The sequence below is a fragment of the Carcharhinus amblyrhynchos genome, chromosome 7, assembly GCF_965287045.1.
Source record: "Carcharhinus amblyrhynchos chromosome 7, sCarAmb.v2.hapA, whole genome shotgun sequence".
NCBI classification, from domain to species: Eukaryota; Metazoa; Chordata; class Chondrichthyes; order Carcharhiniformes; family Carcharhinidae; genus Carcharhinus; species Carcharhinus amblyrhynchos.
Window position 1 is genome coordinate 89,486,653 of NC_137330.1, and position 16,013 is coordinate 89,502,665.

The window sequence follows — 16,013 nt, forward strand, 5'->3', positions numbered from 1 at the left end:
CAAGTGTTAAATTTATCGTTTCACAACATATGCCTCTTTGAATTGTTAAGACCTCTGAATAGAAATACCTTAGTACCAAAATTGTCCATCTTTCGTTTGCGATTACGGAACAATTTTATTTGCCTTTTCTCAATGACAGAATTGGACATAAATCTTTCAAATCTTCACTCTTGTCTTGGGCCTGAACCTCTTTTGGATATATTTTAGACTGTTGACTGCACTTATGTTATTGACTTCTCTTATCCTAATTTTGGCTCTCCTTTGCTCATTTTGAATAATAAAATATGATGCTGATATTTTGCTGGTTTCTACATTGACAGATTTACAGAGCTGTATGTTGAGGAACTAGAAGATGAAGGAGATCTCCGAATCCTCGTATCCGATTACTTAAAGGGATTAAATGTCACCAAGAAAACAATTCATGGGATCATTGAGTAAGGATTACTTGATATTTCTGACTTCTGGATATTGAAGTATATAGAGAGGGGAAAAAAGTGAATGCTAGCAGTGTAGATAATAAACACTGTTCCATATGCTTCATGTGGGGGTGGCAGCAAAAGTTTGACTATATTGCTTGGGTCGTATTTTTATTACAGCTGTCACTTTGTCAGTAGAATAAATTTGAGGTGTTAATGTATGTGCTCCTCTGTGTAGTCTCAATAAGATGTCAAGTTCTCAACTCAATTTATATTGCTGAAGTTCTGTTTCTTTTGCTTCAAGGTTCAGCCCTTGATACTGTTATGTCCTTTGATAAATTGCCTTGTTGCTACAATATAATGTTATACTTAAACAGCCCTTGAGGCTCAACAGTGCAAATAATGAATCTTGTTGACAGCTTGCTTCCTGTGCTGTTGTTAATCCTGGCTTGTGACCAATAAACATTTTTTTACAATGTGCATGTAGCACAAACCAACATTGTGGATAACATAGAGTAAGCAAGCTGCCTGAGGGAGGGTGACAGTCGTAATGTAGCTTTCTAGAACCATTGCACGTACAACCATTACATCCCACAAAGGTGTTGAAGTGTATCGCCTAGTCTATATTAATGAGGCCCTGCAGGCAACCACACAGCTTTGCGATTACTGTGGAATTTCGACTCAGTATAATATTCTTCTCCTCGCACTCTATCTATCTGGTTATCCTCTTATTCTAAAGCAATTGTCATAGTTTGTTTAAAATGTTCCAGTTGGAACACTGAGCCGCTGCATCCTTTTTTCTTGCATTTCCCTTCATTGGTGTAAAGTGATGTGCTGCTGGAACTCTGCCCAAGAGTGGAGATTGACCAGACCACAAATCCTGGGCGAGACCAGTATAATCTCTTTCACCACAGGTTGTTCAAATTATTACTACAAATATTTGGAGCACATCCTCTATGATGCAAATTTCCTAACCCAGCAGCATTTTGAAGGGACCAAATGGATAACAGTCTTATTGTAAATACTGATAGTTGATCTGAAAATGTGCCCGTCTTTGTTAGGTTTTACTTATCTGTGCGCAAGGAGACAAATGTCAAGTTAATGGATGGTACAGGCCATAGGCCCCACTACAGTCTTCGGACTCTCTGCCGCGCTCTTAAATTTGCAGCAATGAACTCGTGTAACAACGTTCAACGATCATTGTATGAGGTATGATGAATGCCATCTGTTGTTAATATTGTCAAACTCGCGTACGTAACATTGACTACAAAGGACTATTTTGTTGCATCCATTTTAAGAAAGTGTCTTGAAGCGTGCACTTTGGTTCCCAAAACATGCACTTAAAGGTGTTCTCACCCTCCTAAAATGCTACTTATGTTGACCCTTAATGTAAACCCAATTTAGACCCTTTACTTTAAAAGCTGATATTCTGTGTGGGGAAATTAGAATAAACCCCATGCAATTTTGTTTTTGTCTTACTCTCCTCACTCCCATCTTCATGGTTGAGTGGCCTGCAATATAAAAGTAAGGAAGTGCTGTTATAATAATGCAGGGCATGGTGAGACTGGGCCTGAAGTGCTGGATACCGTTTTGGCCTCCTCACTTAAGGAGAGATATACTTGCACTAGGAAGTTCAGAGAGAAGGTGTGCAAGGCCTATTCTTGGGATGATGGGTCATATGAAGAAATGTTGAGCAAGTTGGGCCTATGATAATTGAGTTTAGAAAAATGAGATGATGGGACTTGACAGGATAGATGCTGGAAGGGTGATTCCTCATCTCTTGTGGAGGAATCTAGGAATTGTGGAGGAGCGCAGTTTAAAAATGAGGGAGCTACTATTTAAAATTGAAGTGAGGAGAGGTTTGTTAATCTTTTTGTAGTTCTGTACCCCAGACTGCATTTGAGACTGGTGAAGTTGAATATGTTGAAGGTTGAGTTGGATAGATTTCTAATCTGCAAGAACGTCAGAGGGTATAGAGGGCAAGCAAAAAATGTGAAATTAAGGTGAAGAGCAGATGATTATTGATTTTTTTTTTTGGATGGTGGAGGAGGCCAGAGGGGCCAAATGGCCAGCTGCTCTTAGTTCTTTTGCTCTTGATTAGGAATTTGAAAGAAATAACAAATATATGCAGAACTAGTTACTTGAGCTGCACGTCCATGCTAACTTTGAAATTTTACAGGGTTTCTGCATGAGTTTCCTAACTCAGCTGGATCGTGTATCTCACCCAATCGTTGAAAAATTGATCTGCCGTCACATTATTGGGAACAATGCCAAGGCTGTTCTCCATCAGGTATTTTCTTCTATTTTTGCCAGTGAATTTACTGTGGCTTAGGATTTCAAACCAAACCGATCTGGAACGAAGGCTCATTCCACAGTGGCCAGTTGCAGAAACTTGTAGAAAATGATCACTATCTGTGATGTATCCAATTTCACAACCCAAGGAAGTTAAATTTGATCTCCAGTTAACGTTTTCAGTGAACTCTGAGGATGAGTTTCATTTCCCCAAGTCAGATGCCCTGTGAAGGTGACACATCAGTTTGACACAGCTAACGGGTGTTTATAACCCAGCAACAGGACAGTTAAATCAATTACTCTGTCCTTGGACTGGTCTCTCTCACCCCAGATCAAGTAAAAACAACTCACTTCCCTGGTGGAAATTACATAACAGATTTTGGTAAAACTGTAGTTTTACTTCACGGTTGCATTGCCAGATTATTTAATTGACTTCAACCGCGATAGAAGTCTAAATTGGCCATGGAGGAATTTATACTTGATCTCTGGATTACTAATTCAGTGATATAACCATTGTGGTCCTGTACCTATGTAAACCCAGTCTGTTCACAACTTTAGTGTCCTTAACACCCTGAGATGAGCTTCCAATCTCACTTTCAGTGTTTTTCACCTTCATAGTTTCTGTCCTGTCTCGGTGTGTTTGCTCCTGAAACCCTTACCTATGCTTTCGTCACCTCTAAGTCCGACTGTTCCAATGCACTTCTGGCTGATTTTCCATATTCTACAGTTTGTAAACTTGAGGTTACCCAAAATACTGCTACTTGTATACTAACTTGTAGTAAGGCCAATTCACCCATTTTCCCCCCCTCCCTTCATGGGACTTTGTGCCTTCCTTTCTCTGTAATTCCCTCTCGCACAACAACTCTGATTCTAGTTACTTGAGCCTCCCCCACTTTCAATCACTTCACCATTGTTGGCCATGCCTTTAGTTGCAATGCCCTAAACTGCATTATGACATTACTTAAAATATGCCACTTTGATCAAGCCTATGATCACTTAGCCCAATATCTTCTAATTGGCTTTCATGTATTTATTTTCCAGATATTGTTTTCTGTCACCTTCCCTAGAATGCTTTAGTCATTAAAGGTGTCACATAAGTGGGGTGGCACAATGACACAGTGGCTAGCACAGCTGCCTCACAGCGCCAGGGACAGAGCTTTGATTCCCAGCTTGGGTCACTGTCTGTGTGGAATATGCACATTCTCCCCATGTCTGCATGGGTTTCCTCTGGGTGCTCCAATTTCCTCCCATAGTGCGAAACACGTGCTGGTTAGGTGTATTGACCATGCTAAATTTTCCCTCTGTGTACCCAAACGGGTGCTGGAGTGTGGTGACTAGAGGATTTTCATAACTTAATCGATTAATTTAACTTAGTGTAAGCCTACTTGTGACACTAATATTGACTTGAACACATTGTTAACTGCATATACAATCTGTCTTGAATAGTCATTGCATAAATAACCTACCAGTGCACTTTGCAGGATTGAGCTATGTATTGTGGTGTTTCAGATTCTTAATGCCTATTGTGTTTGATTTAAATAATGAAATCAAATCACTTGCTCAGTGAAGAACAATGCAGAATTTAAAAATGGGGAAACAATGACTTTTTCTTTAACATTTTAGCCAATACCAGAACCAAAAGGAGGACAGTCATTACAGATTGAAGGCTACTGGATTACAACAGGAGATAAGGAACCATCTGTTGACAAGCTGTACATCCTCACACCCTCTGTCAAATTGAACCTGAGGGATCTGGCAAGAGTAGTCGCTGCAGGGTAGGAATGTGTGATTTTCATCTTTGCCTCCTAAACTGCGGTGTTTTAAAATGGGTTGATGCAGGCATATGAACTATCAGCCCCAATCTAGAATAATGCCATGAAGCCTTCATTGTAAATCTGAAGCACTGGGCCAGAGAGACGAGGTCCTGGCTAAACACTTCAAAAATTGCAGCACTGTCTCAGTATTGAAGAGTGTGTGCTCAAGTCCTGGAGCAGAACGTGACTTTTTTCCATCGCAGGCAGTTTATAAGCCCCTGGGGTGGTGGCAGGGAGGCTGTACCTCCATCATTAGGACCTACTTTCAACAGACAGATCCCCACCCAATGACCTACTTTCAACGGAGAGAGACCCCTGATGGCATGGGAGTCCAGGACCAGAGGCCACAGTCCAAGGATATGGGAAATGTCTTCACCCAGACAGCAGTGAATTCAATACCACAAAGCAGCTGAGGCCAAAACATTATAAATTTTCAAGAAGGAGCTAGAAGGATCAGAGGATATGGGGTGGGGGGGACGCTGGAACACTGAGTTGGATGATCAGCTGGGATAATGAATGGTAGAGCAGGCTCGGAAGGCTGAATAGCCAGTCCCTGCTTATATTTTCTTTTCTGTTCACTCTTGGATTTCTGATGCTCTTTGGAGCATAAAGAAACATCGATAATAGGAGCAGGAGTAGGCCATTCAGCTTTTTGACCTGCTCCACCATTCAACATGACCATGGCTGACCCTCCATCTCGACAGCATACACACGCACCCTCCCCATACCCTTGACACGTTTTAGGGTCCAGAATATGTCTGTTTCCGTTTTAAATGTATTCAGTGATTTGTCCCCCAGAGCCTTCTGGGGTAGAGAATTTCACAGGTTCGTTGCCCTCTGTGTAGAAATTTCCTGTCCCCTCAGTTCTAAAAGCTTACCCAGTGTTCTGAGACTGATCCCTTGGTCTAGGCCCCAGCCAGAGGAAATGACATCCCTGCATCTAATCTGTCCACCCTGTCATTTTATAAGTTTCAATGCGATGCCCCCTCATTACTTTAATTCCAATGAATACAGGTTCAGTCGGCCCAATTGCTCCTTGTACAGCAATCCTGACATCCCAGGAAAGAGCCAAGGGGCAGCCAGTATTGGTACTTTTGCATTGGCCACAATTCTTAAGGTGGCAGAAAGGGAAACCTTGCCATTCTTAAAGATCCTGACATTGGAGCCGGACATGAAGTCTCAGCCTGCTGGCACACTGGTGCAAGTACTACAACTTGAGCTAATTTGATAGATGGTGTTAAGATGTGTCTTTCCTGTGAGGTATAAAAGGCAAGGAGGCTTGGTATAAACAGAACAAATCATTATTTCATTTAAAAAGTTACAAAATGAAATTTCAATTCCCATCTTAAATTTTGTGCTCTCTTCCTCCACCCATATCTGTTCACCCACATGGCATTATCCCGTTCTCTGTAACCTTTAAACAAAAATGGGTGGCATGGTGGGACAGTGGTTAGCACTGCTGCCTATCAGCGCCAGAGACCTGGGTTCAGTTCCGGCCTTGTGTCACTATCTGTGTGGAGTTTGTATGTTCTTCTTATGTCTGCATGGTTTCCTCTCACAGTCCAAAGATGTGCAGGTTAGGTGGATTGGCCATGTTAAATTGTCCCTACTGTCAGGAGGATTAGCAGGGTAAATGCATGGGGTTACAGGAACAGGGCCTGGATGAGATTGTGGTCGGTACAGACTTGATGGGCCGAATGGCCTCTTTCTGTACCGTAGGAATTCTATGAAAAACAACTGTTCCATTTGTATGTTCAATCAAATACATTTCATACCGATTTATATTTAGGTGCCAGGTCAGAAAGTCCAAAGTATATTGTGAAGCCAGACTAGACCCCAACAATTTTTCTATTATAGCATAAATGTGAGGAAAGGATGCTTTGCTGACAAATGCTACTGACAAATTGGGGATTTTTTAAAATCAAAACAAGCTTTATTTATAACACAGTTTAAGTGTAACTCTAACAAAATGGAATAGTTTAACTCTTAACCGTTTTTTTGAATACAAAAAGAAACTCCGCTCCCAACTTATCACTATTCAGTTCCAATTAAGCAATAGTTTAAAACATATCCCCATTTTTTAAAATTGGTTAGCAAATCCAGGCATACTTGCTTTAACTTTTGACAGCCTTGGAAATTTCAGAGAAGGAGTAAGCTTCCAGGCTTCTGCATTTAACCAGCTCCAGTCAGCAACCATCTTTCGTAAAATGAAACTGCTTTTCTGCAGCTCCTCCCATTTCCAGTATCAAATGACTCAGTCCCTGTATACCTAACTCATCTTACTACTTTAATCAAAAAATACCCCATTATGCCTTCTGCTAAATAAACACTTGTATGACAAAAAGAGTAATTATCCTGTTTTCTCCAGATCTGCTGCATTCCTGTCAGACAAACCAACTACTTGTAACAAAACACTGAATCTTAAAGCAGTCCCACCCCTTAACATGCATTAATAGCACAATAACACCACAATTGTCATCTATTTTTTGTTAAAGGCTCAAGATTAGCTAGCTAAATGTCAGTAATATGTTTTGTTTACAATAAAGCCTTTGTGTTTTTGCTTCAAGGACTCATCCAGTACTTATTCAAGGAGAGACATCAGTTGGTAAAACCAGTCTGATTTCCTGGTTGGCAGCAGCGACTGGGAACCACTCTGTGCGGATCAATAATCACGAACACACAGACATTCAGGAATATATTGGCTGCTATGCATCTGATGAAACAGGAAAATTGGTCTTTAAGGAAGGTTTGTGCAATTATTTTTTAATTGAAGGTAATAGAAAATGGTTCACGAAGATTGTGAATGACAAAGTTAATTTTTCATGCACATATAATGTGCTGTACTTGCATAATATTGTTAATTGCAGCTTGGGTACTTCTACTGCACAGATAAAACCTGGTTATAAAAGTAGGAACTAAAATATTTCAGTTTACTACTTATTGCTGATTGATCCAACCCCATATAAGAGGGCTGTGGTAGCCCTCTTATCCTTCAGAACAACTGATTCTAACCACTTTGAGATTCGCAGCACTACTAAGAATAAATCTCCCATCACCTGTGTCCTTGGAGTCACCATTGACCAGAAATTTAAATAGCCTTACAATACAAACACTGGCTGTATAAGAGCAAGTCAGAACCTGGGTACCCTGTGATGTGTAATTTTCCAAAGCCTTTGACCATTTACAAGGTTCAGTTCAGGAGTGTATAATGGAATGCTTTGTACTCTCATGCTGAGTGCAACTTCAACAATCTCCAAGAACCTCACCTTCTTCCAGGAAAAAGCAGCCTATTTAATTGACAGAAAAACAAAATGCTGGAAAATCTCCAAGTCTGACAACATCGATAAGGAGAGAATAGAGCCAAGTTTCAAGCCTGGATGACCCTTCGTCAGAGCATCTGTGGATCTGGTAGCTCTATTCTCTTTCCGCTGTCAGAGTTGCCGAGATTTTCCCACATTTTCTGTTTTTTGTTTCAGATTCCAGCATCTGCAGTATTTTATTTTCTACTGAATTGACACCCCAGCCACCATTTTAAAGGTTGATTCCCTACACCACGGTTGCATCATGATACCAGTGCAGAAGATTCAAAGCAGCAATTCACTCGGGTATCTTGCAAACGGCCTCAAAGGCCACCTGACTTGAAAATATATCGCTGTTCATCATTGTGTAAAAATCCTGGAACATATTATAATAAGTCTTGAAGTCCCTTCACCAAAATCCCTTCTATTTACAATTCCAACGGCAGTACACAGTGTGCTATCAGTCAGGAGTCTACCTTTGGGAGTGCCAGAGGAACTGACGCTCCCAGTTAAATGGAAGGAAAGGACTCACTGGCCCATCAATTAACTCCTTAATCACGGAGTTCGTATTCCAATCGGCCAACCTCAAGGTCCTGATTGAAGTTATTACACCTACCTATCAACAAGTTACCTTCACCACACAGATGGCAGTTGCTCACCACCATCGTCACAGGCAATTTGAGATGGTCAGCGAATACTGCCCTTGCCAGCAGTCTCCACATCTTAGGAATAAATACTTGTATTAATTTTGGGGATTGGAATATTGCTTTTGTCTAGATTCATAATTTTTCAATTATACATTTACTTTAATGTGTTACAACTTTGCTGTTTAACTTCCCCTTGTGTGTCTCTCCTTTTCTGCTTCCCTAGTCTCTCTATTGCATCCTTTCTTTCAATTTCAGGTTCTGACAGTTTACTATGTTAAATTTGATTGCACTTTGCCCTGGTCCAATGCTCAAACTGTTGCTTTGTAATTAACTGTTCAGTAGCTATATTTAGGCTTTCGAAAATAATAGTTTGAGATTTTCTTAATGTATGGTAATTTTGGCACCATTGTCCTTTCTCTTTAATGCTTCTTACCATCTGTTATGGTGTTGTTTCTTGCTTGTATCTCTTTCCATGATATTGGTGTGATTTTCATACCTCCATTGCTTCATATTTCTGAGTAGGGAATAAGAGCAAAATGTTTTGCTCAGTTTTACCTCACTTGAGAGCTGCCTTCATATCAAGCCTCAAAATAAGCAGCCCGCACTATCACCAGGCATGAGCAAGAACTTTTTGGCTCTTTGCTAAACAGAATCCTGTGATGTAGCTTGGTTCAGAATGCCATTCTAAAACGTCCAGTGCTGGTGCAACATAATCCTTTCTTCCTGGTTCCAAAGCAGCCAAGCTGGCAACCCACAGTATTTTTGTTGGAAGCCAATTATGGATGCAAATTGTTCCAGCCTTTTGATTTAGTGTTGAGATTATTCAGTCGACCTCCTATCTTGTGTGCACGTCCATATCAACATTGGTAATGTTCCCCAGGTGGAGCAAAATGATCAAGCTAACTTTGTGACACTCCAGTTCAATTCTTTGGGATATGTGTGTGTGTATGTGTGTGAATCAGTGAGATTAATTTCTCTCTCTTCAATCCCCATTCTCTCGCTGCTGAGAATTGGGTGGTGCATCTTTGCCATTCTTTGTACAGTAATCTATGTTTCGTTATCGTAATATTTGAAAAGATGGCCCTTACTTACAAGTTTATTTATTAGTGTCACAAGTAGGCTTGCATTAAGACGGCAATGAAGTTACTGTGAAAATCCCCTAGCCGCCACACTCCGGCGCCTGTTCAGGTACACTGTGGGAGAATTTAGCGTAGCCAGTGCACCTAACCAGCCCATCTTTCGGACTGTGGGAGGAAACTGGAGCACCCAGAGGAAACCCACACAGTGCTAGTGATCATGACAGCTCGGCCCTTGTCACTTATTAATGCCTAAAATGGAAAACCACATTTAGCAGCTAGAAAAGTGCAAGATTGGGGATATGCTCTTACCTTGCTGCTCCGGAGGGAATGCTCACAGACTCAATTTGTTGAGCTTTAACTAGTCTTGCTGCTTGTATTAAAAAGTGAAAATGTTGAGCTTTGTTCATTCAGGAATAAAGGTGGATTTTCCTGTCCCACCAAAAGGACTTTTGGTTGGCTTGCTGCATCCGCTGTGGTGAGACTTGGGTTGGAAAATCCTGGTCTACATTTTCTAAAGGTATTACTGAACGATTGATCATGAAAACCCGTTTTACAAACTGTGCACTTTCATTGCCTACCACCACCACCACCCCCACCCACTCACCAAAGCATTTAAAATTGTAGGTTTTCAGTATTAATTTGTATATATTTGTCCCTGAATTGAACATGTATGTCTCAGTTTATATTTTGTTTTCTGTGCAGTGATCGAATGTAATTTATACACAGCTTTTTATTTTCTACTTTGTTGTCTGGGGTGGTTATTCTTGATGTGGGTATGCCGGTGTTGGACTGGTGTAAACACAGTAAAAAGTCTGACAACACCAGGTTTTAGTCCAACTTATTTAAATAGGTTGGACTAAAACCTGATGTTGTCAGACTTTTTACTGTGGTTATTCTTGCCCTGTTGCTGGATGTCACAAATCTCTCGTAGAAGGTGCCAAGTTTAAAAACTGACGAAGTCTATGCACTAGTACCTGCTGAATCCTCTGTGGGCCGCTTTTTGAGTTCACGGGAGAATCGCTATCCCCTGTCAGCTGACCACAAAATCAGGGCTATTAATGTTTTAGAATGAATGATTTTTGTTGGTATTGCAGTTTGAATAGAGTAACAAATTTTGTCAAAGTGCAACCAAAAGTGCTGATGTGCTTCTCTTTCTCTAGGTGTGCTTATTAATGCTATGCGAATGGGCCACTGGATTATCCTTGATGAATTGAATTTAGCCCCTACGGATGTCTTGGAAGCACTTAATCGACTTCTCGATGACAATCGTGAGCTCTTCATAACCGAGACCCAGGAAGTAGTGAAAGCACACCCAAGATTCATGCTTTTTGCAACCCAAAACCCACCTGGACTATATGGTGGCAGGAAGGTCTGTTTTTGATCTTATCTGGTTTTCCTACTTGCAGAGGTGGTCGCTGTGGGCTGGATGTGTCCCATATAGACAATGTGAATGTTTGTTTTAATTAGAGCTTTTATAAATACTAGTGAATTGTCATGGAGCTTAACAAGCATTTATTGTCACTATAATTGAATGCAATGTTGTGAAATGGCATTGTTAAAATAGCTGCCAGGAACTTGTACTACTTGGTGTTCATTTTTATGAAACTAAACATGAGGAAATAAGGCCATCTGTATTTATATGATGCCTTAAAAAAAAAAGGTGTTTTGCAGGGATGTAAAAAAAAACAAAAATTGAGCTGTAAGAAGCTATTAGGGCAGGTGACCAAAAGGGTGGGTCAAAGAGGTAGGGTGTATGCAGAGTCTCATGGGTCTGTCAAGAGATGGAGAGGTTTAGGACACAAATTACAGAAAGTAAGGATCAGAGAGCTGAGTGTAAGGGTAATTGAAATCGGAAGTGCACAAAATGCCAGGATCAAAGGATGTATCTGGTTATGGGGTTGCAGGACATTAGAGTAGGAAGGAATGAGACCATGGAGAAATTTGAAACCCGGATGAGTATGTAAGAATCAAGATATTGCTTGCCTTGTAGTGAGCACAGGGGAGATTGAGGATTGGGACCTGGTGCAAGTGAAGATCAGGCAGCAACATTTTGGATGACCTCCAGTTTCCAGAGGTTAGAATATGGGAAGTGTTGGAATAGTCGAGTCTGGTAGTGACAAAGGCAAGAATGAGGATTTCAGCAACAATTGAACTAAGACAGGCCCAAAGTCAGATGGTGATCTAAAGGTTTGAAATTGTTGTCCTTTTGAATGGTACACATGTGGGATCTGAAGTTCATGCCTAAGTCAAATATGGCACCATGGTTGTGTTTCAGCCTTAGGAGGGAATGGAGTCAGTGGCCAGGGAACAGAGCTTGCAGCGGGTGTGGAAGGCAATAGTTTTAATTTTTCCCATTGTTAAATGGAGGAAATTGCTATGTATCCAGTACTGAATGTCAAACGTAACCTGACCATTTACAAATGGCAGCGAGGTCAAGGGAGTGTGAGATTTTTGTTTCTGATATCACTTCATTTTGAATGATCTTGAGGGGCAATACAAAGATGAGAAATTAAGGGCTGAGGATAAATCCTTAAAGAACCTCTGGATGTCGCAGTGTGTGAGCAGGAAGTGAAAACCACTGCAGGTGTTGATCGGATAGATAAGAATGGAAGCAGCCAATTGCAGTCTCACCCAATTGGGTGTCAGTGGAGTGATATTGGACTGTAGTTACCATGTCAAAAGGGTGAGGGAGGACTTTTTTTCTCTTTTTGTCATTAGTTGTTTAGAGTATGGTTTGTGACTTTTGAGAGCTGTCCTTGATTTGTTAGAGATTTGGGAATTTGGTAAAATAGTTACTACCCGACAAATCTTGACGGCATAAAGACTTTCCATTAAGAAAAAGCCGCACAATGGGAGAAAAGTGTCTGAAACAGAAGATACTCCGTTAAAGCACAAAATCAGTTGCATTTTCCAGTAGTGTGAAGCACAATGCCATTGACTCTGACATTATTGTGATTCCGTCAGTAATTTCCCCAGTTATTTTCACTTTGCATATTTACAGATTCAATTCATGACTCCAAAAAATGTCGGCTATGAATTACAACATGAACTGTGAAAGTATGGGGTAATTTGGGGTCACATTATCCAACAGCCCTATTGGTTGGATCTGCTCTTGCCTGTAAGATCCTAGATTCATCAGATATAGGAGCAGAATTAGGCCATATGCTCCATCGCGTCTGCTCCACCATTCGATCATGCCTGACTCCCTCCTCATTGCCATTTTCCTGCTTTCTTCCCGTGACCCTTCAACCCATTTCCAATTAAAGATCTATCGAACTCCTGCTTAAATTTACTCACTGTCCCAGCATCCACCACGCTTTGGGGAAGCGAATTCCGCAGATTTCACAAATCTTTGGGAGAAGTAGTTTTTTAAGTTCAAGATTATGGTAAGATTTACTTGTATAATAGTTAGCTTTTTCTTCTAACCTTGACTTTTTTAAATCTTCTGTCTAGGTGTTGTCGAGGGCATTCAGGAACCGTTTTGTAGAGCTGCATTTTGATGAGCTTCCACGGGCTGAATTGGAAATGATTCTTAACAAGAGATCCTGTTTGCCCCCATCTTACTGCACAAAACTAGTTAGAGTTATGCTGGAATTGCAGGTATTTTTAAGAACAATTATTTGTAAGTTGAAAGTCTTCAAGCTCATGAGAAATGTTGAATTTTTTTAAAAAAATGTGCTAGAAATACAAATCCTCTCCAACTGTATTATCAAAGCAATTTTGACACTAGTAGTTGAATTGCAAATAGTCATGACAATGATATAGAGGCAAGCTGTTGAAGGCTGCAAGGGATTAGTTTGTTTAATGTGATGTTTTAACAATTTTTTTTATAAACAGGCATATCGTAGGGGATCAAGTGTTTTTGCTGGAAAGCATGGCTTCATTACCTTGAGAGAACTGTTTAGATGGGCTGAACGCTATAGGTTGGCTGAAAAACTAATGCCAGGATACGACTGGATTAGACATATAGCCACTGATGGTGAGAGATTTTCCTTTTTTTTCCCTTGTGTTTATTTGCCCTTTTCTGCTTCCAAGTGATTCAGTGTTCTTTGTCTTTGGGATAGACCTGAAGAACATCTAAGTTTAAGTGACCCATTGTGATATTATCTGGATCTTCTCTCCTTTTTCTTTTGAGAAGTCTCCAGACTTAGTGTTGTAATGTGTTGGACATTGTGAACGCTGTAAAGGAAAATTGCAAGTGTGAGATTCATCCTATCTGTTAATGTACCAACTTGTCTTGCCATACTCGGTGAGGTGATGCACTTTTTGGTTCCTACCTTCTCCAGTCCTCTTATTCGTTGTTTCTATTGACCATACCAGTCCCCTTGTGTCTGAGGGCTCCCAGAGGCATGGAATTCGACTAAATATTTGCTGTTCCTCTGGGGTGACGTAAACTGGAAATCAGATATTTATATATGAAGCATAGTGGCTGCTATCAGTTGTGTGGTCAGCTATGTTGTCTGTAAGTGATATCCAACTGACATGCCAAATTTGGTGAAATTTGTGGGATCAAAGATCCTTGCAGTGATGAATCAGACTATTCAATGCTCTGTGGTATATTTACCTCCACCACTAAAAGTGTATGGAGGTTTTATTTTCGCCCCAGTTTATTTGTCACATTGTAAACAATATATCTGACTTAGTGGACAGATTTTACCAAATTGGTACACAGGATATGGCCCAAAGAAGAACTGATCCATTTTTGGGGATGATGTGGATTTGGATCCTAGAATTTTTTTGAAGGATTTGTTAACTTTGGCAGATGGGCAAACTGCCTGTTTTTAATGCTGTTGTCTTAGAATAAGAGTGTCCAACCTTTTTGTGTGGGGGTCCACATTTCAAAGGCTGGGTATTCTGCCACGAGTAACTCACCACCTGAGTACCCAAAGCCTTCCACTATCTATACAGCAAAAGTCAGGAGTGTGATGCACTACTCTCCCCTTGCCTGAATGAGTGTAGCTCCAGTAACACTCGGGAAGCTTAACACCAGCCAGGGTAAAGCAACTCATTGGCATCCTATCCACCACCTTTCAAAACTCTCTGCACCACCAATGTGCAGTGACAGCAGTGTGTACCATCCATGAGCAGCTCACCAAGGCTCCTTCATCACATTCCAAACTTGTGACCTTGACTGCCCTGAAGGACAAGGGCAGGAGATGCATGGGAACACCACCAACTGCAAGTTCCCCTCCAAGCCATTGAGCTAAACTGCCAGTTCTGCATTGATGATGGGTCAAAATCTTGGAACTCCCTAACATCACTGTGGGTGTTCCGATAATACATGGACTGCAGTAGTTCACAAAGCTGGGCAATTGGGGATAGTAAATGCTGGTCTAGCCAGTTGAACGAATAAATAAAAAAACTTCCTAATCTCATTCTGCCTGCTTTTAGAAGGCAGCTGCAAAATAGCTGGCCTCAAGAAAGACTCCTTGCTCCAGCAGCACCAACTTTCCTTGATTCTTCTATTGCCACTGGCTTAAACCAAAACCATGCTGACGTCTCTTGAATGCTTTCTTAACCTTTTTTTTAAATTTGTTGCTTGGTAGTACAGAACTTGAAATAAAAAGAGAAAATTCTGAAAGTACTCTGCAGGTTAAAGAACAGAGAAAAGTACAACACAGGAACAAGCCCTTCAGCCCTCCAAGCCGATCATGATGTCCTAACTTCTGCCCTTATTTGGTCCGTATCCCTCTATTTCCTCCCTATTCATATACCCATCCAGATGTCTCTTAAACACTGCTAATGAACCTGCTTCCACCACATCCTCTGGCAGCACATTCCAGGCACCCACCACTCTCTGCGTGAAAAACATCTCCCGCACATCTCCCTTTAAACTTTTCCCCCCTCACCTTAAACCTGTGCTCCCTTGTAACTGACACTTCCACTGTTGGAAAAAGCCTCTGACTATCCACCCTGTCTATGCCTCTTTAATTTCATAGACCTCGATCAGGTCGCCCTTCAGCCTCCATCTTTCCAGTGAAAACAATCCTAGTTTATTCAACATCTCCTCAGGATCAACACCCTCGTGAACCTTCTCTGCACTCTCTCCAAAGCTTCCATATCCTTGTAGTGTGATGACCAGAACTGCATGCAATACTCCAAATGCAGCCTAACCAAGGTTTAATATAGCTGCAACATGATTTGCCAACTCCTGTGCTCAATGCCCTGGCTGATGAAGGCAAGCATGCCATATGCTGCCTTAATCACCTTGGCCAGCTGTATTGCCATTTTTAGGAACTTGTGACCTGCATACCTAGGTCCCTCAGTGTGTTAATGTTCCCAAGGGTTCTGCCATTTACAGTATACCTAAATTTGATCTTCCAAAATGCATCACCTCGTGTTTGTCCGGATTAAACTCCATCTGCCGTTTCTGTGCCCAAGTCTCCAGTCTAAAACAGCGATATCCTGGAATGTTAAACTGGCAATCCTGTCCTTCCTTGAACCATGGAGGTGATTCTCCTATCCC

General features: G+C 41.1%; 1 protein-coding gene across 1 annotated transcript in view; it reads left to right on the forward strand.

The window, feature by feature from the left end:
• The window catches only part of mdn1 (midasin AAA ATPase 1), a 187,776-nt gene that overhangs the window by 52,605 nt on the left and 119,158 nt on the right, over positions 1 to 16,013 (forward strand). Inside the window, exons 20-27 of the mRNA XM_080192761.1 lie at positions 321 to 434; positions 1,478 to 1,625; positions 2,596 to 2,706; positions 4,332 to 4,483; positions 7,090 to 7,268; positions 10,708 to 10,916; positions 13,001 to 13,147; positions 13,385 to 13,526. Coding sequence (XP_080048887.1) covers positions 321 to 434; positions 1,478 to 1,625; positions 2,596 to 2,706; positions 4,332 to 4,483; positions 7,090 to 7,268; positions 10,708 to 10,916; positions 13,001 to 13,147; positions 13,385 to 13,526 — 1,202 coding nt within the window. The remainder of the gene's footprint in view (positions 1 to 320; positions 435 to 1,477; positions 1,626 to 2,595; positions 2,707 to 4,331; positions 4,484 to 7,089; positions 7,269 to 10,707; positions 10,917 to 13,000; positions 13,148 to 13,384; positions 13,527 to 16,013) is intronic.